Below are 25,015 nucleotides of genomic sequence, written 5' to 3'. Positions count from 1 at the left end.
GTGTCCCCCTTCCTTTACAAATTGACCTGTTCCGGCTTTTTCTTCGAAAACATTCTTGTCGAGACATAATTGGTCTGGCAAGTATTCAAATTGTCACATCCTGCAACTACTTCAAGGAATCAATAAAAATTTGCAAGTCATAGTATTCATGTAGACTTGTAGAGGGACAAGTGATATTTCAATTGAGGTAAATCTCACCCCCTATTCCCTCTTAAGAATTTAGGGGTGATGGGTGATGGCCCCTACACCTAGGGTTGAGGAGATTTCAGCTTACAATTCTGCTTAAAATATGTCCCCCTCCGAATAAAAATTGACCTGTTCCGCCATTTTCTCTGAAAACATCCTTCTCGCGAAATAATTGGCCTGGCAAGTTTTTAAATTGTCACTTGTCACCCTGTATATCTTAGGTACACTTGTATGTATCCTCTAACTATTTCTCTAAAGAACAAACCAGCCTCGCGTAAGGTCATTCTCCAGTCAAAACATTTCTTCCTCATCTTGGTATCTTATTCGACTCTTGTTAACAAAGAATCAATATTTATCTTGAAAAAATTCGTAATGTTTACAAATCAACGTTCCTTCGCAAATATTTAATTGATCAATTCATAAAGAAATCCTTTTCGAGTGATTTGTTTTCGATAAATTAGCAGTTTCGTATGAATATCCAGATAATTGAACACATTTAAATTTCGGAGAGATTAGACTTTGAAGGTTGAATAGATAAAATATACCTATATGAATATTAATTCGAGAATTTAAAATCGCTCGATTATCGTAATACAGTATTGTCATTTCAAATTATGGAAATATTGTTGGTTCATATTGAAGTATTCGACAAAAAAAATTGAAAAAAAAAGTATGTAGGGCTGATTGCTTCCCTGAAGAAAGCTCCCGAAGCAGAAATATAATTTCGACCAATGATATGAAAGATAAGATACTTCTATTTTCCGATATCTATAATATTCAGAAAAGGTGCATTCATGAAAACTTTGAAATAACTCATCATCCAACCAACATTAACTATTGAATAAATTGTGAGGATATCTTTGGACACTATAGGAAGGTGAAATTGATGAAGTAATATCCTTAGCAGAACACAACAGCTTTCAAATGAAAATCTTCTGTTTCGAGATTTTTTCTGAAACATAAATTCTCTGATTCTTTTAGATGGATAACTCTGTATATTTCTAGATATAACTCATTAATCGTTTATGGCTGAAAGTTAGCATTCGAGACAGAGTCAATTGCGTAAATATGAGCGATATAATAAATATACTTACTTGGTTTTAATATTCAAGCTAGAAGTTCAAGTTCAGGTTTAATGCGTCAAAGTAAAAGTAATCTTTCAATTCATCAACCATAACTACAACCAGCGTTAATGTTAGAGTAATCCATTGAGTTTTGATTGTGGAAGCGATAAATCATGAGTGTCAAGGCTTATTTGAACATTTGATTAGAGCATTAATTGCATAGCTGGAATGTTTGGCAATATTGCATAGGGTATTTGGAACAAACTTGACAACTGGTGCAATATTTATTCGAATCGAAATTATTGTCGTAAATCTTTGGTTCATAACAAAAAAAAAATGATTTTATAGGTAGATGGAAGACACATTCGAAGAATTTTTATTTTCATTCTCATTTTCGATAAAAAAACAAGATTTTTCACATATTTCGAACACAACGTTTCAAGTGTTCCGAATTGCATAGTCGAAAATAATTTATATTCTTAGGTATAGAGAGAAGCAATAGAAAATCATTATTTTATGGATTTTAGATCTAACCTAGGATCTAATTCCTTTTTTAATCGATTTTTACAACCCTGAAAGCTTTCAGTGGTCGTTAAGGGAAGTATGCATCAGGACATTTTATCAAAGTTCCAGGAGAATTTCTGGAAAAGATCTTGGTAATCTGTGAAAATTCATTTAGAAGCACTGTTCTACTTTTTTATGTGGTCCCTTTTTCAGAAATTTATTTGGTTTATCGCTTCCATATTGTGGGATAATTTCTAAGTGGAGAAAAAAAATTGTATTCTTAATACTACATAATACTAATCCTCCTAACCTTGTTAAGTAGGCATATTCTTTCGTCAATGTTATATCTACACATGAGAATAGTACTTCTAAGTTCACTCAAAACAGATTATACGATTTTGAATTATGGATTTTCATCAAGTATTGGCCACATCAATCCAATAGGTACTTCTATCTGCATTCTTCCTTTTGGTTGAAAAATTTTTCATTCAATCTGGATTGCAGTAATAAATATATAGCGAATTCAGAAATTACAATTAATTTAGTTAAATTCGAAACGTATATCTGCTGACATGAATTATCGAACAAAGAAGTAGGTATACTCAAAAATTCCTATTCTTCAAGAGAGCCGAATTTTTTTTTATATGCTGTATGAGTTTTGAAGCAGAAACCTGGAATCCACAACCAAAAACAAAAAAAAAACACAATAATAGCATGATTTTTATGAATTGAGTGTAAACAATTGTTAGCCTATTTTTTAAGGCAACCATATTCATATCAGGAAGTTATTTTTCTATTCTTCCTGGGGTGAGCGTTATTCTGACCATTGTAAAACTGTCTCGACGGACATTTAAAAATATGTTTAATGAAAAGATTTTTTCAAGGTCAAAAACATGGCCAGAAGTTTTTGAGATGTTTGGTCAACATCAAAGATTATAGAGTTAGGAAGATAGGAAACCAAGCGTATACACTTGCGGTAGCGCCACCTGGTGGTTCAATTGTTGTACTAAGATGCCAAGAATGGTTAAAATATTTATTCGACGGCCATTTGGAGAAACATAATTTGACTTTTGTAAGATTTGAAGAAACATGGCCGTTTTGTTTTGATTCTCTTTCAGCTCGTCGTTTATTTAGTTCATTTTAGTCGTTTATTATTAGAGTTTTTTGTGTATTTCCTTAGTGAAAACTTCAAAATCAAAGAAAAATATCTTTGCTCAAAATGTCTTATGGAAACTATTGTATGGTGAGGAACTGTGGAAACTGTAGTACAAAAGATTCTCCGAAAATAAGTTTTTCGAATTTACCATAAATATCTGAACGTAAGTATTGAAACTCGAACAATGTGACTCTGATATTGATTGATTTTTATTTTCAGTACTCTGAAGTGAATAGGATTTTCAGTATGTCCAGACATTGACTTGGTGAACTGCAGTAAAAAAGTTTCTCCTGGAATACATAGAGTCATTATAGATTCTTTGAGGTTGCATCTCCTAAATACTGAGCAGAAAAAAGAAATTTGGTTTCTGATGTACAATGAAATTAGTCTATGTGAAGAGTTGCACTTTGGCGATCACCACGTTGTCTATGAGTAAGTGGTGAGACAAGCTGAGGATGGTATAAAAGAGTAAGTCCAAAACTTCAAGTGAAAACGACAGAGCAATACAAAGTACTAGAGAATCCAACTGGTCGAATTTGGAAATAATTTTTAACTTTAAATCTGATTTTCTCAAAACCAAATAAAATGCACTTGTACTCCAAGGCTCTTACACTACAATTTTATACATTAGAATAGATACACGTATTTCAATTTATCACTGAATTTTATCATTTATAGCTGGATATATGTATTATTATGTTGATATGCAATTCATGTTATTAGTGAAGTTATTTGCATTTCGGAGTTGACTTGTTATTCTTACATATCTTTACCGACATACAGGTTACACCTATGTAAATTTGTTTTTAATTGTGGTTCTGAAAATTCTGTAACTAATATGTAAAAGAATTCTTGAGATATGTTGTATCGAATATTTGTTCATATTAATTTCTGATAAAAATTTTACAAATTCAACTGATTCTATTAATTGGAAAAAAATGTATTGTGTAGAAATTACACCTTTGATATATAAAATTCCATCATGTTCTGTTGTGTCTTATATTCAGAGCTCAATTATTTGTGTACAGGATGTTTTCAAAGGTGAATTATTTTCACCAATTGTACCTTCCGTTAAAAAAAAGCCTGACCTTTGAATACACCATGTACAATCTTCAATTTTGTCAAATTTTTCTATATATTTCAAATAAAAAGTATAGCAAATCTAACACAGTATTTCATTGATATTAATTGATTCACAACAATGTTTAGATGAAAAAAACATCTTGATCACAAAACAAAGGCCTATTTTTGTTTTGTCGCTCAGGATGTTTTTTCTGGTTTCGACCAAGTCTACTCGAATTCAATAAAAGGAATAGAATTCGAATTTCGCGCCCTTTTATTGAGGAACAGAATTCGAATTTCGCGCCCTTCAATTATGAAATAGAAAACTGTTATTCAACAGTTTGAGAGCACGATTTCAGCGCCACCTTATTGTCAATTGTGTGCAACACAGGCCAAAACGTATACGCTTTTTAGTACCTACTAGCGATATGAGGCTGTTTCCTATCTTCCTAACTCTATAATCTTTGGTCAACATGAAGCCCTTTCACATTGAAGACCTACAGAAAAGAGACAAGTATTGGCCTGATGACAATCATTTCTCTCTTTCTATAAAATAGGCAATTTCATGCTGGTATTATTGCTCAGTCCATTCCTCTATGTCTGTGCCTTGATTAGGTAGTTGAAACAGATCAGGATTCTCTAACGTCTATTGCATGGTTCATATCGAATGCGATACTACAAAATTGACAATGAAACCTACCAATTACTGAATACTTTAGTGATGTTGGAAGCGACATTGTCACGATAGATATTTGAGAATCGAGCCCCCAACCACAAATAGTTGACAATGTATTGCGCAATTGGGTTGGAATTATTTATTGTTGTGCAGCCTGCAGCTCTCTAAACAATAAAATTGTTTTCTGTTCCATTGAATATAATAGGAATGTTTACACTCTTGTGTGGAATGATAATCATTAAAAATTATTCAAAATTTTATTAGCAATTCAAAAAAGAAAGCAACAACACGCTATATTCACTGATAATTATCTCTGGTGTTCCGAGATATTGAACAATCCATAACAGGATTTTTAAGTGAATGTTGCAATAATTGGTGTAGTTCTGTCATGTTTGTTCTAGCGAATTGAGATATTTTGATTCTAGGAACAGAAGATTCATTTTGGGGAGTACTTGGCTTGTATTTTTCCATTTCAATAAATAAACAACCTGAATATTGCAATATTGGAAAGAGATAGCCATTTTTCAACCTTCGAAATCAGTTGATTTTTTCCCTTACCTCTTCCATTTGGGGCTTACGAAATTAGTATATGTGCATACCCACAAAATCTTCGGGTGTTATGATTAATGAAATGCATAAGTTATATTCATAGATACTTAGATATTTTGTTTGTTTTTGTCAATATAACCTCTTCTTGTTCAATACTTTTTTTTATTGAATACTGAGACACTCAACTTTTAAGTCGTCGAAACTAGATTGGATAGGAATACAAATTATCCAAATTATCCATATAATAAATGTTAACAAGCTTCTAAATCCAAGTATCTCATTAGATTACAATATGCCTTTGCGTTACAATTCATTGGTTACAATCTTCCATGATAAAATAATAAAATTAATTCTTAATTCAAACGAGCAAAAAAAACATAATTCCCAGGGTTCCATTTTGTTATTCATGAATGATTTGAATTTCTTTTTGCTCTGCCTGTTTCTATTGTATGTAGATGATTGTAAATTGTTTCGCCTTATTTTTTACATGCAGGATTGGTGGGATCTTCAGGGACATCGATGAACCGATTCATTGATGCATGAGAATCCGGAAAATCTAGAATTCTTTTTCAATACAACGTTGAAGGTAGTGATTTTTTAGACTGAATGTAGAGATCTGGGATTCTGGGAATCTTAATCTTTTTTTGATCAGTGGCTTACTTTTGTGCCCCATGTGAGTGCAATAATTGTTTCTGAGGGAATCAGAATTCTCGGTTTCTTAGCATTCCAGGTTCCTGTTTGAGACTCGATCTCTTTTTCTTATTCTTACGGAGGTCAAAGCTAGAATATTGATGTGTATCATGGAATCCTGGTTATAGAGTATATGTTGATAATTTGGAGAAAATACAGAGGCGATTTCTGATGTTCGATACTTTCATGGCTGATGGTATCTATACCAACCCCTAGAGGGACGCCAACTGTGATGGGGTCGCAATCTGTGCGAAAAGCTGTCATTTCTTTTCATGTACAAGTGTATAAACCAATTTTATTTCTTGGCTTTTTAATGAGTCTTTGTTTGTGATTTTTTTTTTCCAATATGTAATTGGCTTAGACTGTATTTCGATGTAATTATCGAATAAATAAATAATATGGAGAATAGCTTATATAAAGGGTATATGTCGATTTGAAAAGTTTATTTTCGTCATTGGTGTCGGAGCATAGCAATGTTATTTCTAGTATTTCTAGTTCCAAAATCACTAATAATAGATAGTATACCAAGCCCTGTCTTACGTTATCTGCTTCAATATCCTCACTATAAATTTCGAATAGTAACTTTTGAGTGATAATGGTCCAGTGCTCTAATCATTTTTCTTGTTTCACAGAAATGTCTTTGAGCAACCCTCCTAATGATTTTGAGGAAAAAAATAATCATAGCTGAAAATCATATTTTTCATGAATTTTCGTCTTTCATCTTCATCCATTTATATTATGAATTTCACTTCCTTTACATCTATAATAGATCATCCGGTTTGTGTTACATGCTTTTATGGAGGATAACATAAGGAATTATCCATCAAAAGTATTCCTTTTTTTACTTTAGTTTCTGTGAAAAATTGTGCATCCAACTTTTGAATTGTCTTGGTTAATGCTATTCAAACAAACGTAAACTTCAAGACTGCTACAGGTTTTTCTTCGATTTCAAATCAACCTGTCCGAAGTCTGGTCAATTCGTAATATCAATGATTGAATGTAGAATAATACCTTACACTCACAATGACCTCGACAGTACGAGCATCAACACAATTAAGAACAATGAGAACCTTTTAAGGCCAATAGCGACAAGAATAACAATTAGATACATAGCAATCCTACTCCTTTCCAGTTTCAACTCATGACACTTTTCTTCAGATGTATCACATAATTTGCTTTAAAAAAACAAAAGTTAAATTGCAGCAGTGAAATCTATCTCCGTGAAAATGGCAATAAATTCTCGTAAAAAAAAGAAGATGAATGAGACAATGTAGGGTTTCCTTGAGGATTAAGTATAAGTAGGTAGTTATTTACCTATTTGGAGATTGTCGATAAAATGAGAGCACGGTTTTTTCATTTTATGATGCTTGTATAAATTTTATGATGCTTGTATTCTTCTTCTTCTTTCATCCTTCACTATGTGCTAGGTCGAATTCCATCCACACATAACAATGCATTCTGTTCTTACTTTCATTTCACATAAATGCAACACAGTTGTATTTCACATGATCTAATAAAATAGTCATAACAAATAATAAATCATACTATTATTTTCAAGTTATCAGCATTGTCAGAATGATAAGGGTCCTCCATCTCATAAATAAAAACGACAAAAAGTGGCAGGAAATAGGACAAAGAAAATAGATGTTAACGTTTATTCACATTCGTAGCGACGTTTCGCAAAGGTGACCCTCCCTTCTTCAAGCCTACAATTTATTAAAAGGAATCTTTACATGGTATAGAGTTCACCAAAAATTATCAACTAACTGATCAAAAACATGTATTATCTCAAACAATAGTTAAACATTAGGTCCGGATGAAGAGGATCAAAAAAACTACTAATATAACAAAACATTCAGAAACAAAAAAACAGCCGGCCAGCTATCTTAAAAAAACTTTACAATAGAATAACTCATCAATCCTATTAATCAAGAGTCTCTGTGGTTTTATTTCGACTGGCATAATGGATTAATTGGATTGAAGAGTAAATATTGTACCTGGTAGTTTGAGTTATTTTATTGTTCTTTTAAGAGAGCTGAGCGGCTGTTTTTTGTTTTTGAATGTTTTGTTATATTCGTAGTTTTCTTGATCCTCTTCATCCTGGCGTAATGTTTAACTTTTGTTCGAGTTGATACATGTTTTTGGTCGTTTTCATTATCAGCATTTACTTTTTTATTCGTTCTCTGTTTCCTTCATACAAGATGTTCAATAATCTGGAAATTCCAAGCGTCTAATTTGGTACAGTTTGTTGACCTTTTTTTTCGTGGCTGTAAAGATAATGCCTGAAAACACAAGTGGCAAATATTTTACAAAAATTATGAGTGCTTCATTCTATTCGTATTTAAACATGCTCGAACACTGTAATGAATTTAAGGATAAGATAGATTTATTCTTTCATAGTTCTAGTTCCTTGAAGAAAATAATGAAAAACCACTTCCTCACGACTTATTAACTTTTCACCAGCTTGTACATAATTTGAAATGTTTTGCTTCCACTGTCATGCTAATTGCTCTCACTGTTGATTGTTTATTAGTGAAATTGTAGAGTTTTATTTAGACTTAAGAAATCTGATTTTAATTTACACTTCTGATGAAAATTTTTCTCTTCTTCTAATCTACTGTGAAAACATCTTGTGAGTATTTAATTACCTGTACCTATGTACTCCATAAGTGGAATAAATAAGTAAAATACAATTTTCATTATTGCAATATGGATTTATAACTGTCAATATGCCAAATAGTTCTATTCGACTAGATTATAAAATAATATTAATCCTATTTTACTGAACCGTGTGCAAGGTTTAGCAGAAGAAAATATCAATAAATTTTCTTTATTGAAAAAAAATCAAATGATAGAAGAGCATGTTACTCATTCTGATATAGTTTTAAAATTCAATACGCCAAAGAAAAATATAAATTGATAAATACATCAGTTATTAAGAAGTTTTCACTACCAGAGATTCAGTTTAACAGATTATATTAATTATTTAATTTCATAATTCATTCGAATTTATTTCTGGTTTCTGTATGTATAGCCACAGCCTTCTCAAACAATAAAGACGGCTGGGTATACCCTATCAGGAAATGAAAGTGGCTCACTTTCACTACATTGGATCCTCTTCGAGAGAATAATCATACTCATTTTTAGCGATCGCAAGAGTGAATTTCACTTTCGATTTCATACGAGATCTTTCACTGACACGACAAAAGTGTGCGCATGGTGGTGACCACAAGACAGAAGTGAAAAGTTATAGGACCTACTGTAAAATTCTAAATGATATATATTTGACGAAATTCAATAATAACTGAACTTATGTCTGAGTGAAGTTGATTTGATTTCAAATTCTCTTCCAAAAATCCAAAAATAAATGGTTTTTATAGTCTAAATAAAAATTTATAGAAAATCTGGATGAGTAAATTAGGATAGCTACAGAAGGAGCAACAGGTTGCATCACTCTCCTTTTTCAAACAAAGCGTCATTACTGAGTCATTTAGCGTGAGTAATTTAGATCATGTGATTCTGTGAGCCATACATATAGAGTAACCTTCAGCTGCACTTGAACTTATGTTGATTATAACAATTACAATGTGCTCTATTTTCGTCTATTTTATCAAATCCGGCTTGAAGCTAGAAATACAGGGTGTCCGGGGAATAACTGTACATACTCTTACCAGAGATAGAGTTGGACTAGCTGGTTACGGATTGACTATAAAAAATTAATTTCTGGATTTCCCTAGAAAGCTACAGGGTGATTTTCCAACTTCATGGAAATACTTAGACCATCATAAAATCCAAACTTATTGACGGATATTATTGAAACTTGGGAGGTTGTTGACACATGCTAAGGTCAAGTCAGAAATATATCAATTATTTCATTATTCCAGGGCCGGACTCATTGATATTCATTTAAAGTGTTCAGGGCAAAAAAAACACTTTGTATTTCAAATGACAAATAATTGATTCGTTTTTTAGGAAGAAGCTAAATTATGCTTCAATTCTCGATATCACTCAAAGTTGTCACATCAAGAATTATTTTTTTATGAATTTTTGAATTTGGATAAAATTCGAAAATTTGAATTTTTCACCATTAAGAAAACTGAAAATGTCATGTTTGAATATAAAATGCGAATGTATTAGTAGAAAATTTACAAAAAAGTTCAGAGCTTTAATAAGCACTTCAATAACGAGACAATAACAAATGAAAAAACTAAAATACAGTAAAGAGTACCTAATAAAATAAAAATAGGAACGAATGAATTGCTGAGTCAACGATATTTCAAAAGTGGTTCGAAATGAAAACCAATAGCTTGTATACATTTCTCTTGCCGAATTTTCAAATTGGATAATTACAGCCTTTCGAATCATATCACCATTATTTCTTAAAATATCGCAACAGTTGATTATTCTGTTCATCAGCTGTTCTCTTCACTGGAAGAAGTGTAACTTTGGTCTATATCATTGTTGTCGAACACCCAGTATACATAAGAATAATTTTGAAATATGCTTCTGTATACCCTATACACATCACCAATTTTTTTTTCAAAATACCTTCATTTACTCCCTCAAAGTGAAATCCGCGTCTGGGGTGGTCACCCAGTATATCAACAAATTATTATAGTCTTCTTCACCTTCAGTGACTTTTCTAAGAAAATTTATTATTTATTTTCGACCTGCACAAGATGACTATGTCCTGTTCAGGTAAAAAAATTTCAATGTTCGAACTTTATCCAAATTAAAAAATTCATAAAAAAATAATTGTTGATGTGACAACTTTGAGCGGTGCCAAAAATTGAAGCATAATTTAGCTTCTTTCAAAAAAGCTAATCAATTATTTGTAATTCGAAATACAAAGTGTTTTTTTACCCTGAACACTTTAAATGGAGATTAATGAGTCCGGCCCTGGAATAATGGAATAATTGAGATCTTTCTGACTCAACCTTAGCATGTGTCAAGAACCTCCTAAATTTCAATAATATCCGTCAGTAAGTTTGGATTTTATGATGGTCTAAGTATTTCCATGAAGTTGGAAAATCACCCTGTCGCTTTCTAGGGATATCCAGAAATTAATTTTTTATAGTCAATCCGTAATCAGCTAGTCCAACTCTATCTCTGATATGAGTATGTACAGTTACTCCCCGGACACCCTGTATAACCTGCATATTGAATCAAAAATTCATTCGAACGATAATAATAACCGTTTGAAATTAATTGTTTATAACAGAATGCGCCTGTATAGGTACTGCAACATTATTGCAGTTTGTTCTAGCTTTCACATAAATTATTACTGCACTCTCTCGAGTAACAGGACATGATTTCAGTTAAGCTTTTGTGTTTCAAATGAAAGTAGTATGGTGTTCACGCAACAGATAGAATAAGAAAAATGGATTTTCAGCAAGCGTTCGTTTGTAGTGACCGACATCATTTCTGATTATAAATTCGTTTATCTATCAGCTGAAAATCAATGAATGGACGTTAATTAACGATAATCCAATAATGAATCAACGAAATACTTAATCTTCACCACACAAACATTTTCAGGTGTAACACGAAATGTTCTCAGATCTCTCCATAACGTTCTTAATTGACCTTTCAAACTCTGTGAAACAGAATGAGGCTCTCTTCCTTGTATGATGCAAGATGCAAATATGACGCAGTGAAAATTAGGAACTTCCCAAACATATTTCATGACGTTGATGGAAAAATAACATAACATGAAGTAAGTTAAAAATATCTCATTGGCGATAATCTCATAGAAAATTACAGAAAGTTGAAAAGCGTATAATGTAAGTTATACTCAAGTATCTGCTCATTTTCATTTCGATGTCATATACCTACTGTGATTTTCGAAAAATGTTAGTTTGGTTATAGAAATAGCTCGAAGAATGAGACCACCACTGAAAATATTTTTAGAATTTTTTGCTTGAAAATTATGTCGATTTCAGTATCTGTGATGGAGCAACGAGCAATCTTGATAAGGACCTTGTTCGACTACAAATTCCCATTACTTTATTTATATCAAAACTCAGAAACCTGAGTTTTATGAACAAATTAATCTACTCACACAAATCCTGCCAGAATATTGAGCAGCGTAGATTTTCCAGCTCCAGATGGTCCCATGATGACAGTAAGATCTCCAGACTTAAATGTTCCTGATACTCCATGGAGAATTTGTTTGGTTTCTGTAAAAAAAGATATTCGATCAAGAAGGCGAAGAAAAATTCATAATCAGTGTGGAGACAAAATGGAATAAATTAATTATTTCGGTTACTGTGAAGATTCTTGAAATATCCCGAAACATTTAAAAACTTGAGGGTTACACCTGTATCGAATGGGGTTGAAGGTAGGGTTCTCATTTTCACGGTGAGTGAGGGTGAGTCCTTGAATCGTACAAATATTTCAACAGCAGATTCTTGTCGAAAGAAACACTTTTCTCCTATATCATTATTTGCGATTCGGCTCCATATTGAGTTTTCAAAATGAGCTGTGCCACCCATGGAAAAACAAATAACTTTCAGGTTAACTAGCTAAATCTGCGACACTACACATCTGTGGATCTTTCAAACAGAGTTATATTCAGCCAAAGCACACAGTTTCTCAATTTTCATACACAGTTAGTTTTTTTTATTTTTGAACATCAAATTACTCGAAAACTCTTTGAATTTTTGGTATTTTTACGATACGTATTGGTCATAATGAGAAAACCGAAAGACGTGGGTGATATCTTGTTGTCGAAAAAGGCTAATCAAATAAATGGAAAACCATATTTCGAAATTCATTTCATTCGATAAAACCGTTTGTGAGATAGAGAGCTCTCAAAATAACATTTTTTAATGGTTTTTCAACGGCCGTTTAAACCGAACCGGATCGGAAAAAAGTGTAAGTGAAAAAAGTGTTTCTTTTGACCTCAAGAATCTACTGTTGAAATATTCGTACGGGTCAAAGACCAACCAAGATAATAAGTTCATTACATTTGGCTTTTCGACACTGTATATTTCAGAATTCATTATTATTAGGGTCTCATATGCGATTCATTGGTTAACAGTGATTAAATTTAATGTATTTAGCAGGATGTTGATTTACATCTAAGTACCATTCTTACTCAATACATAAATACATTTGGAACTTATCAGTTATAAAAGATTTCAAGCCAAACATAAATGTACTACAAAGTCACTTGATTAAGGGAAATATTTGATTGAAAATCGAATGCGTAGCTCGTTTTTTAATTTTGGACTCGTATTAGAATATCAGTGCCTTCTTCACTTGTATTCTAAATAGTTATCGTTTCCAATGTTTCCATAATGATGAGAATTTCTTACATAATGATAATAAAAAATGTTTCAACTCACAATCAGTGTATCTAATCAATAGTAATTTACATAAAAATTTCGATTGAACCTATTATTCTCCACTTTGATAATACTCATCCACCTGCTTTTATCTCTCCTATGAGATACGTAATGCATTCTGATATTTCCATTCATTGTGGCTCCATTGTCAATGAATATTTTTCGTTATTTCATTCAATATCCCGTTACTTATTTCTGATTTCGTTAATTCCTCACAACCATGTTCAATTTATCGGAACGAAAAAAATTACTATTTGTCAAGAGAGAATGCTGAAGGGGCCCACTTGGTAGTTGATATAACATTAATTGACCTGAATAAGTGCCTTCAACGAATATCTATCCTCGTGGAGTACACAATTGAGTATTGATACGATGAAAATTATACGATTTGCAATAACATTTATGGAAGACACCAAATAACTTGACTTGCGTCACAACCTAAACTAATAAAATAGTTAAAATATTAATCTGATTTTCTGAAAATCGGAAAAGAAAAAATGATCACAAAAGAATATCAGTCTACAAATACTAACATCAGATAAACTAAAATACAACGTTGAAACGGAGGGTACTTTTGCGATGCTGCTTCTCACATTGGGGGCTGAAATTTTCCATTTTGGTGTCATCGAGGAGATAACACTTTTGTTTCGAAACGAAAACAATGCGGTCGAGATAATTCAGATAAGTTACTGGTTCAGCAAGCTGTCTATTTCGAGGTAATTATGGATTTATCACCTGTGGAAGACGAAAGAGTGAATTGAATTTTTTCTGTCACTCCTTCCTCAGAATTTTCGAAACCAAGATTGTTTTATGATTGACAAGAATGTAAAGATGTTAAAAAACCGAATAAAAATATTTGAAGGAAATAATTTTGAAGATTTTGAATAATTTTGTCTATAGAAGGAGTCATATTGTTCGAGTATTTTTCGTTGAACAACATTGTATCGAAAGAGCTGCTTCAAACAAACAATGAATATTAGATATATCGATTGAGATTTAATCTGGAAGGACACAGCATCTTCTGAAATTCTTTAGGGTTTTCAAGCCCAGTTTCTGAAACAAAATCAATTAAAAATTTAAATAATCGATTTGCTGCTGTGTAAATCTTACACTAATTAGTTTGGAGCAAATCAGATAGAAAAAATTGTGGCCTGACAATGAACAAAAATGGAATTTCAAAATGATAACCTTGTTATAAATAAATGATAACTTCGTTACGTTTCGGAGCCTATATCAGACCCTTTCATCAGATGAATTCGTGAAAATCTTTAGAATTATAGATTTTCAGTTTGTCAATTGACATAATGCTAACACACTGAGACGTTGATTCATTTAATTTTGAAATTACCGGATGTCAGTTCTTTCCTCGGTAAATTAATCCAAATACGATATTTTCCTACTGAATAATTGGCCAAATTATTATCTTGATCCAACAAAATATACGTGGACTCTTAAATTTTTTGTTAATAATCCGGTTTTATCATTAAAATTTAGTATTATCCCAATCCATCATGTGGTCTGCTGTATTAAAAAACACTTGATCTGCCAGCTGTGATATATTAACTTCTCTATTTTTAATGTTATTTTTATGTTCGCGCTTTTTTATTTCGATAGGTCTAGACATCTCACCTGTATAAGTTTTACCACAAATGGGGGAAATTTTGTGAACACAATTTTTCCATTTTTGTTTTTCATTCATTTTGAGTTTTGAAAACATTTCTTAGGTTGAATTTGGAAACGACTGATTCTTCTCATTTCTCTGAAAGGTCATTAACATAAGGAATGACCTTCCTTGCTCTTCACGGTTTCCTGGTTGTTCCTGATCATCAATATGTTAATGGCCTTTCAGAAAAAATGAGAAGAATCGGTTCCACGTGTATTTTGTCGGATCAAGATAATAATTTGGCCCATTGTTGAGTAGGAATAGATGGTATTTGCATATTAATTTACTAAAGAACGAACTGACATCCGGTAATTTCGAAATTAAATGAATCAACGTCTCCGGGTGTTGACATATGTCAATTGACAAAGTGAAAATGTGCCATTCTAATGATTTTCCCGAATTCACCTGATGAAGCAGTCTGATATAGACTCCGAAACGTAACGAAAAGATTATTTATTTATAACAAAGTCATCATTTTGAAGTTCCATTTTTCGTTCATTGTTAGGCAACAATTTTTTCTGATTTGATCCTGACACATTAGTGCACGAGTTTACGCAGGAGCAAATCGATTATTTCAATTTTTTAATTGGTTTTGTTTCAGAGACTGTTTCAGAAAATGAATATAAGAACAATGAAATTGTTTCATCAATGGCACTGGAAGTTCTACGTTTGCTGAACATCTGTTGAATACAAAGCACAACTGCGACGAAAACGAAATTTCAAATATATAAGCTAAAAGTCAAAAATTAAACAAAGATTGGAAATCATCAATAACTCCTCATTATTGAATTTATTTCGAGTTTTTGTGTTCAACTATTAGTATTTTCGTTCGTTAAGTCGCTAACATAAAACAAACATAAAACATAAGAAATTATAAAACGTGCATGTGAAATGAAGAAAAAATAAAAACCTTCGTTAAAATCTAAGGGAGGATGATATTATTCGATAACATCGTGTAATATAGATTTCTTTATCCACTGAGAGAAAGTTAATAGAGAGTTTCCATTGCTATATTATTTAACGACCGATCCTCCGACCGTACCTGTTCCGTAATTGCTCTGAACGTTTCCGGAAATTACCATTACCGTAGAACCTGCTATCTTGGAACATTCTGCAAATGCTAACACATACGATTCGCTTGGCAGATAAGATATAACCGTTTTGAATTTAACACATGTAAGGAAACCCATTCTGTCAACTTCAAAGAATGAAAAATCAATTTTTCAATTAAATTAAAAAAAATGGAGACTCCAATGTTCCAAGTTATCCTCTGAAACTGGTAATTTAGAACATAAAAATTGAATGCATCCATTTTCAATTGCACCAGAGTAATTTGAAACAAATTTGGCCTATAAAAAAAAAGTGATGAATAGAGGGTCTATTCATCACTTCTTTCAGTAACGAGAACATTTGATTGTGAAATTCCTTAATTGAAACTAATTATAAACTCCATTGACTTTTATTTTAGCACTCGGTTGGCCATGAAGTAATTTTCTCAAGTTTTTGTAACTATAACGGAGTAAGGTTGGCACTCATGCAATGTCGATAAGGTCATAAGGCCGTTGCCACAAAACTGATATCGATTTAACATTCTTGTAATTATCCGTTAATTCCTTCGGGAGATACCCATTCCCAACATGCATTTCATCTTCAGGTTGATTTTTTTGAAATCTACAACTGATGTTACATATTCAACCTTTAGCTAAAGAAAATAACCATCAACATTAACTGTACTTAAGCTACTACATATTATGTGTCCATAATTCAATTTTCTTCCATAGCAAAAAAAAAAATATATTTAAAAACCTGATCTATTGATGTATTTTTCATGCAAATAACTAGATTCAGTATGCCTTCAATCAGTTTATATGAAATTATGTTCGTCACAAATTTTCGACTTCATATTTTCCGAAGAGATTCGACATTGTGATAAAATACGTAATTACTGAGAGTTTAACGTAAAATGGACAACATAGCGCTGATTTAAAACCCAAAAATGTTTTTACAAACGTCATAACCCCACATTTTTTTACTACACAGAGTGGAATGTGTCAAATTTCCATGGCCAACCGAGTGCTAAAATAAAAGTGAATGATGTATAGATATTATCTTCAGTGTACAAGGTGTGGTGTAGTGAATGGATAATATATGTTGCCCGCGGGTAGAGGACTTTATGGCGGTTCAGAATAATATGTTTTATGTTTAGTAAAATTCCCTCAGTTTTCGAGATATTGGAGATTTTCGAAAATTCGGGGAAATTACACCCTTTGCCACTCGTTTTGCAGGCAAGACTCCAAATGAAGGAATTTTTTCAATCAGTTTTTGAATGGGGTTCTTGGATAGATGCGCTATCCAATGTAATTTATGACTTTTGGGCGCATGCACAGATTTTCATTAAACTAAACTAAAATTTTCTGTGTTCCTTTTTCGTTTAGTTCAACATAGCGTGGTGTAAAAAATAATACCTGAGTACCAAAGCAAGAAAAATATGCCTGTTTCATTAAGATTCCGAAATGGTATACTCTCTGTATTTCCAGCATTTAATATAAAACAAATTGAGACATGCAAGCAATCTTAAGACAATTTAATAAAGCATACAAGTTTGAATATTTTTGTGGCAATAGCATATTCAAATTCGATCCGAAAGGTGAGTTGAACTGAGATCTATTCAATAAATCTCAATTGCTACTTCTTCAATATATTGAGAAATGAAAAGGTTTCAATAATTTTGTTTTGGAAAGTGGGTCAAATCGTTAATCGGGCAATAAGTATAAGCTCAAGGTATTTAACTAGTCGGGAATATATCAATAAGTATTGCGATTCTACCTAAATACTAAAATCAACACTATGACACATAATAGTGTTATTTTTTTCATAAACTATACAATTTTCACCAGTGAAATCAGTCCCAATTCTTTAGTGAACAAATGTCTCGACAATAAGTTGGGTCTTCTACAACAGAAAACTACCTCATTTCTTACACTTTCTACATTGTTGTAGGTACCTGTATCATCTACATTATCTGCAGAATATTGCATGCAATAAGACTCGGGAATTAAAATTTTCTAAAAGTGGAAAACATTGCATGACGACTATAATGAAAGGAATAACCATTTGCAAATGACGAAGATTGACAGTCAGTCCACTTGGGTAATTGACTTGTCACGTGTTTTCCACAAATAATTGAGAACTTGTGGGAGTATGTTGACTTGTTTTTCAAACAATGCGGAATCAATATGCATAATTATTTTCAGAACAATAGTAAAAATTCCATTGTTACCTAAATAATAGAGAGTTTGCAACCTACTGCGAAACATTTTCCCAGTCAAATTCATTTTATATCAGTTCGAATATGAAAAATAACACCATTTTTTGATAAAGCCTTCATTTTCAATTTATGTAGTTGGAAGCAAAATAATAAGAGGTTTTTTAATGTCATACCTGAAATTTCTAATTTAGTAAGCAGAAATTCAACATTGAAAAATATCTTTGGACAGTAATTTTCATGCTAGGCAGTTCGAATTGAGCTTTCAAGGAATTTCGTACCTGATTTCAGAAAAAATTGAATGTCTATTGCATCTTATGTTCCGCAATTGCCATTTATAATTAATTAAAAGCACTGTATGGGAAATATTCACGTGAAATGTTGCATAATTGAATCCTATATCCTATTCAAAGTGAAGAAATGGTTTTTTCAGCAACCAACATGCGTTTCATTCGTATTATCCATATGTTTTTATATCATTTCTTTGGAGAACAATTGGCAATAGTCCTCGAATATAAAATGAAAGTATTTTCATGAGTTTTTATGGCCTAAGTGATTGAGCACCGAATGGAAAGTAGCACAAAAGTGACGTTTATGTATGAGTAATTTTGAAATCATCCTTCAGGAAAATGAGTAGTAGCCAATGGAATCTTCAATTCATGTTAGTTGACAATACAGGATTCATAAAAACCTTATTGAATAGCGGTGCAACTTTACGATGATTTCATTACAAATGTCAGGTACTCATTCATTTTTGTAATAATTTTTTTCATGAAGCTATTGTATAAGATTGCACAGTTCATGCGGGTGACATCCGTTCTTGTCAGTGAAGTGTTCTTACTGTTCTTCTAATTCGAAAAGGGGGAGAGTTTATAAATATTCCTATGAAGTAAAATCTGTGAACACCAAAAAGACCATATTGACAAAAAATTTCAGAATGCCCGTTGACACGGCAACTGGTTTGTGAGTTCAGGCGCTCATTCGAACTTACTGATCTGAAGCCGATTTTCTGTCCATGGCAGACTCTACAAGCCAATCGATTCGGCCTGAACAAATTTTACTTCTTCTTTCACACGTTCAATGAGGATGCGGCTTGCACAAACTAATATGACAGATTGTGCAGTTTGCGCATATGGCTTGAACGTGCATACAAATGGAACAATTATTTAATAATTCAATTTATTCGCTATTTCTTTCTTTATTCATTCCCAACAATTTCTACAAATGGCAATTTTTGAAATTTTTCCGGTTTTATATACTTGCTAGGAGAGAAAATTCATGAGAAGTATCGAGAAACGCTCAAAAACCTAACCAACTTAAACTCTTTTCACATCAACAATTTTGTAAGCTGACTTGGAAGACATAATTATTTCATGCTGCCACGAGCAGCATTATTGTAACTTTCGGTAGCTCCTAATTTTACTTCTTCGTGTTGTTGCAAATTTGACATCTCTGAGTAGACGAAGGGTATCCACCAAGAATACAAGGGATGAAACTTTCTTAAACCCAATTACTTCGGTCGATGTGAAATAATATCAGTGTAAGTACCTATGAAAAACCTCAATTTACATCTAGAGCAAAACATTCTTTAACTTGATTCCTATGATGCACCGATTTTCGAATAAAGGTTGATTCTCGCTATACGTTTCATAATCTTCCCATATACCTACTTCCACATCTATACACTTTGAGACAAATATTTGTGTATTCACACTATATACATAACCATACACTATGTGGTCGATTGGATGATTGTCGCTTCATTACGATACACTTATGCCCTGTTTCTGAGCCCAGCCGATAACCATCATCAGTAATATTAGTTCTAAAACGTCAACGAATGGATAAACTGTGATTAATTATGTGTGAGTTTCTGAGTTCACTTCAATGTATTGACAACTGTCAATCAGATAACTGGTAGATTTCTAGAGATTAATCCATCCAGTATCCTTCCATCACTACTCATAATACCAAATTCTTACTAGAATAGTATCTACTAAAGTGAGGTCAAATGCCTGTAAACCACAAGGCCATCGTAGACGGTTTAAATTAATCCAAGGTTATTGGAAGTTTTTCTTTCCGAGCAGGCCTCAGCAACTAAAATCACCAGTTATCAGTCCATTAAGTTTATCAAATAGATTAACTCCGATGAATAAATCTCAGAAGCCGGGCATTATTGTGACGGACAACATATGGAAGCCAGAAAGAAAACACTTTCTAGAGACGAAAATATGATAGAAAGGATATTTTATGGTATGTTATGGAGACCAAAGGTGAAAACATCTCTGCAAGACTGCCTGTACTTCATACCTAGCATAGGTCTTAAAGCCATTTTTTGCTTGATGAATAAATTATCAGAAAATGAACTATTTCCACAGCAGACTATACCATACGATAAAATCGACTGAATATTTGCAAAATAAACAGTTTTCAAAGTGGACATCAACTGACTTTTTTCAGTACATTGATGGAGCACATAGCAGAGTTAATTCTTTTCTCCATAGATTCAATATGAACCTTCCATTTCACCATGCAGTCCACATGAACATGGTGGAGTTATCCACTGAAATACATACACAATCCAGCATTATTTCACATGGTAATTCCAAGTTAGGTCTATCTGTATGAAAAATAACACACGCTGTTTTACTTGGATTCAAACTCAAATCATTTCTGGAACACCAATCCTTCACACTAAGAAAGACCTCATTCAATTCAACTGCCACACTACTCAAATCATTAAAAATTTTGATTAGATTAGTATCATCATCATTAATTAAATGATTGATCGATATAATAAGGATGATCATTCATATAGATTTGAAATAAAAGAGGGCCTAATACACTGCCCTGTAGTAGGTACATCAAAAATTATATTTCCCTCATCAGAAATGTCTATTACAATTCTGACTTTCTGTTTTCATTCTTCAAATGAGTTCAAGTTGTTCACTTCTTACTCCGGTTCCCATTTTCAATAGTTTTTCATGATTGACAATATGGAAGATATAGTGAGAATCAGGTCTAAATAAACCTTGTTTAGACTTGAAGCATTGAATTCTCAATATAGGCGGAGAAGTTCAGGCTGAAAGTGCAAAAAAAAGGAATACTCATTAGACTCAATTAGATTAATTCGGTACCTATTATAGGAATAAATGATCGGAGGTCCCATCATCTCTCAAGCAGCTACACGTGCCACAAGAAGATCTTGTCAGCTCCATTCTATGAAACTAGTTTTATATTGAACAGGTTATTTGTCAGACCTCCTCTCGCTGGATTGAACTGTTACCAGTTTAAGGCCAAGAGATTCTCTCACCTTCAGACAATGCTGAAAAGAATGGGTTGGAATGCCTGATATATCAGATTATCGGAAACACTATTCTACAGCTTTCGATCTTGGCTGATGACCATAATTTGAAAGTAGTAACTGTTATACCAGAAAAAAGAATAGAGTGAGTAGTGGAAAACGGTGAACTATGAGATACTGAATATACAGCATGAGGAGAAATCATACAGAAATATATTGCTAATTTTGTGAGTGAGGTTAGGAATATATAGAAAAAAGGCGCAATAGTATATCGTAAGTACTCGTGGCCACTCGGATGTTGCCACAAGCTACGTCACGTCATTGGCGTAGCTATCATAAAATTATGCCGATGATATGCAATCAATTTATACCTATATCTACTCCTGATTCTCTAACTCGTCCCAATCGTGGGATCATCTTCAGCACATCCAGTGACACATTCTATTGAATATGACAGTAGCCTTACGACTTTCACATTTCTCTCCACAGGTACATTCACTTCCCCGGTAGAGCCAGTGATGCAAATTTTCCAATGTAGATTCTGAATAGTAATTGTAATTAGAAATTGGTATTTTTTTGACAATTCTTCGTGTAAAATCTTAGAAACAACATGGTTGGTCTCCTTCTGGCAGTTTTCATCCAGAAGTTTCCCAACCAGAGTGATCGGCGATTTTTAAGTGATCCTGTTGCAGCTTTAACGGGGTAGAACTATCAGCATCACAAATTACTCGATAAAGTTTTGTTAAAACCGTTTTGTTTAGGAAATATTCTTGAAGTCCTCCGATTTCCTGTAACATGCGGTTGGAGAAATCCAAAACTCCCTTACCACGAAGATGTCGTGGCAGCTTTGTTCGTTCTATTGAGCTTTTAGGTCTTATTTCTGATGATGTTTCGTCAGCATATTTTCCTCGATAGGGATGGTAAATCGGCGGTGATCCAAGAGATTATACCGAATCAATAGCTCAGCTCTGAGCAAACACAGATATTAATCGCTTCGATCAGATTCTTGCTTTTTACACTTGGTTTTTTATGTTTCTCAATCTTCAAGTGAACTCCTTCGTCAATTATCTCTTCGTCTGGCTCCCATTCATCTATCTAGCCTGTTTGACCTCAAGATATTTGTACATATCTCTGACGTGATTTCTGCACGTCTTCTATTTTGTCTCGTAATATTGAGAAGGCGATATTCATCACAGCCGAGATCACAGCTCTACTGCCGCTCCTGATAGCAAATCCTTAGCTAGTAGAATTCTGTCGATGAGACTATTGTTATTATTTTATTATCTTAGTTATAACGTTACTTATTGTCTATGCTACGCCAACTGGGTTAACAAACCCAGTATTGTCAATTGGACTTGACCTTGCCACCCTATACGTCATTATCCTTCGAATTTGCTTTGAACGGACCTGCGCCTCTTTTCTGTATGTTCTTCCTATGTTAATCAATTCGTATTCAGAAGTTCAAACTCCTGAGGACACGCGGCGAATGTTATTTTGATTCCAAAACGTTGATAACAACAAAAGACAAAAAATATAGAATAATAATCTAAACTTAATTCTCGTATAATCAATTTAATGAACATTTTCGATCGAATTTGATCGTCCGTCAGTAAAATTCATTGGAAATTGGTGGATCTACCGATAATGGGGGATACACATCCATTTGGATCGACGATTCCAATCGCAGATAGCCAACGCAATAGTACGTATGACCCGATTGATATTGGACCGACCGAAAACCCTACACGGGCATGAGATGACGCAGGCAAGTCTAAAATTTCCCCACACACATATGGGCAATTCCACCGACTAAGCCTTGAATCTTGAATGCGATACCCTTGGTCATCTTGCCGGAAAAAATCGTTTTGAATTGACCATTTAGAAATTTAATTATCTACGTCTGAAATTGGCCAAAATTCCAGCATTGGGCTAGTCAAGATCGAATAAATCTATTTCAACAATAAATACAGATAACATTCTTCGTAATCTGCAGCTGTTGTTCCAACTTCTGTAGTAGATTCTTTCTCAAATAAGAAATGCCAGAACGTTCTGGAGAGATCAACATTATTACTATTTTTGTTTACAGTGGATATTTAATTGGAATATCTGCATGAATATTTCCAGAGTTGTAGAACATCCGAAGACTTCCTCTTGATTCATCGATTATGTTATCTTTGAGTTATGCGATTTTTGAACTTGTTTCCTTGGAACCTTATTTATTGGCCATGAGTCATGCCATTTAATCGAAACAGCAAGTAGTAGCGAAAGTATCTGCTGCAAGGGAATATAATACTTTCTCGAATTTTATGCCATTCTCTGTGGGTAGGATTTTATTTGAATGTTTCTCAATTCATTGAACGAAATTCGGGTTCGTTGGCTTTTCATATCAAGTAAATTAATCTACTAAATATGCTAACATCATTGTCAAATGACTTTGCGATATAATTATGTTGGAATCGATGAATCGAATATCAGAACAAGTTAAGCTGGTATGTGTCTACATTTGCATCGGTTAATGAAAGAGGTCGTTAATTTTGGTTGATGTTGATATGACACAGAATTAAAAGCAGCAATTATACAAATTCAAGTTTATGGTTACCTCATAATCAGAAAAGAATGAAAACTACTCTAGGTAGGTACGTCAGTCGGATTAGGGCACAAGAAATAAGAACTTTGGTTGCAGTATTCAGAAATATCTTTTCTCCTGTCTTTCATTTTCAAACAAAATACGATACGTACGACAAACAATTCTGAAATAAATAGAAAACTAGCTTCAAATCAACATTATAACTGCTGTCATAATAATATTAATTCATAAGTTCACGTAATCGCTGATTAGATTGGTTGTCTTGTTATGTCTCAGTTCTTAAGAACTCTGCTTGAAATCACCAAAGATTTGTCAAATTCAGGAATGTATTTCCAAAGTTTTTCAACTGAAGTAGACCTAGAATAAATCGTTTGTGTGAAAATGTGAAACTTTGAAAGAGTTATCCATTCGAAAGAAAATAACCTCCGGTATGTCAGATAGCACTATCTAATATTCCCTTGAAATTTTTCATGGATATATCCCTCGATATATCCACATAAATTTTAAAGGTGGATTGCACAAAATGCCTTATATAGTATCAATATCTATTATAAAATAATAGAATACTCAAAACATCAGACAGTTCGGTAGACAAGTAGGAAGGAAGGTAATTTTTTCTCATTTCACTAATCTTTTCACTTTTTTCAACTGCAATCCTTATAATTGTGTGAATGGAATTAAAGAATACCTCCCATTCATTAAAATCATTAATTGACCCAGAAACGTAGAAGAATAATACAGATTCATGGGACACCAACCACTCAAAGGCTCATTTCCTAGTAAATAATTTGAATTGAAAGCTGGTAGAATTAACATACCTATACGTGAGCTGAAGAACGTTGATATGAGTCAGTGCTTTTTCCACTTAATACTAAGGTAAATCAATGGATAGGTATTTTTATTATGTAGGTATATTAATTGAGTTATAAGGAAATCTGTATTGTGTTAGAATTGATTCTG

General features: G+C 32.9%; 1 protein-coding gene across 3 annotated transcripts in view; it reads right to left on the bottom strand.

Moving 5' to 3' along the window:
- The window catches only part of LOC123309369 (ATP-binding cassette sub-family G member 1), a 68,191-nt gene that overhangs the window by 21,104 nt on the left and 22,072 nt on the right, over positions 1-25,015 (bottom strand). For all 3 annotated transcript variants that reach the window (XM_044892454.1, XM_044892453.1, XM_044892452.1), the window contains one exon: positions 11,949-12,066. In XM_044892454.1, coding sequence (XP_044748389.1) covers positions 11,949-12,066 — 118 coding nt within the window. The remainder of the gene's footprint in view (positions 1-11,948; positions 12,067-25,015) is intronic.

Source organism: Coccinella septempunctata, chromosome 3 (genome assembly GCF_907165205.1).
Source record: "Coccinella septempunctata chromosome 3, icCocSept1.1, whole genome shotgun sequence".
NCBI lineage: Eukaryota > Metazoa > Arthropoda > Insecta > Coleoptera > Coccinellidae > Coccinella > Coccinella septempunctata.
This window is presented reverse-complemented; position numbering and strand designations above follow the sequence as displayed.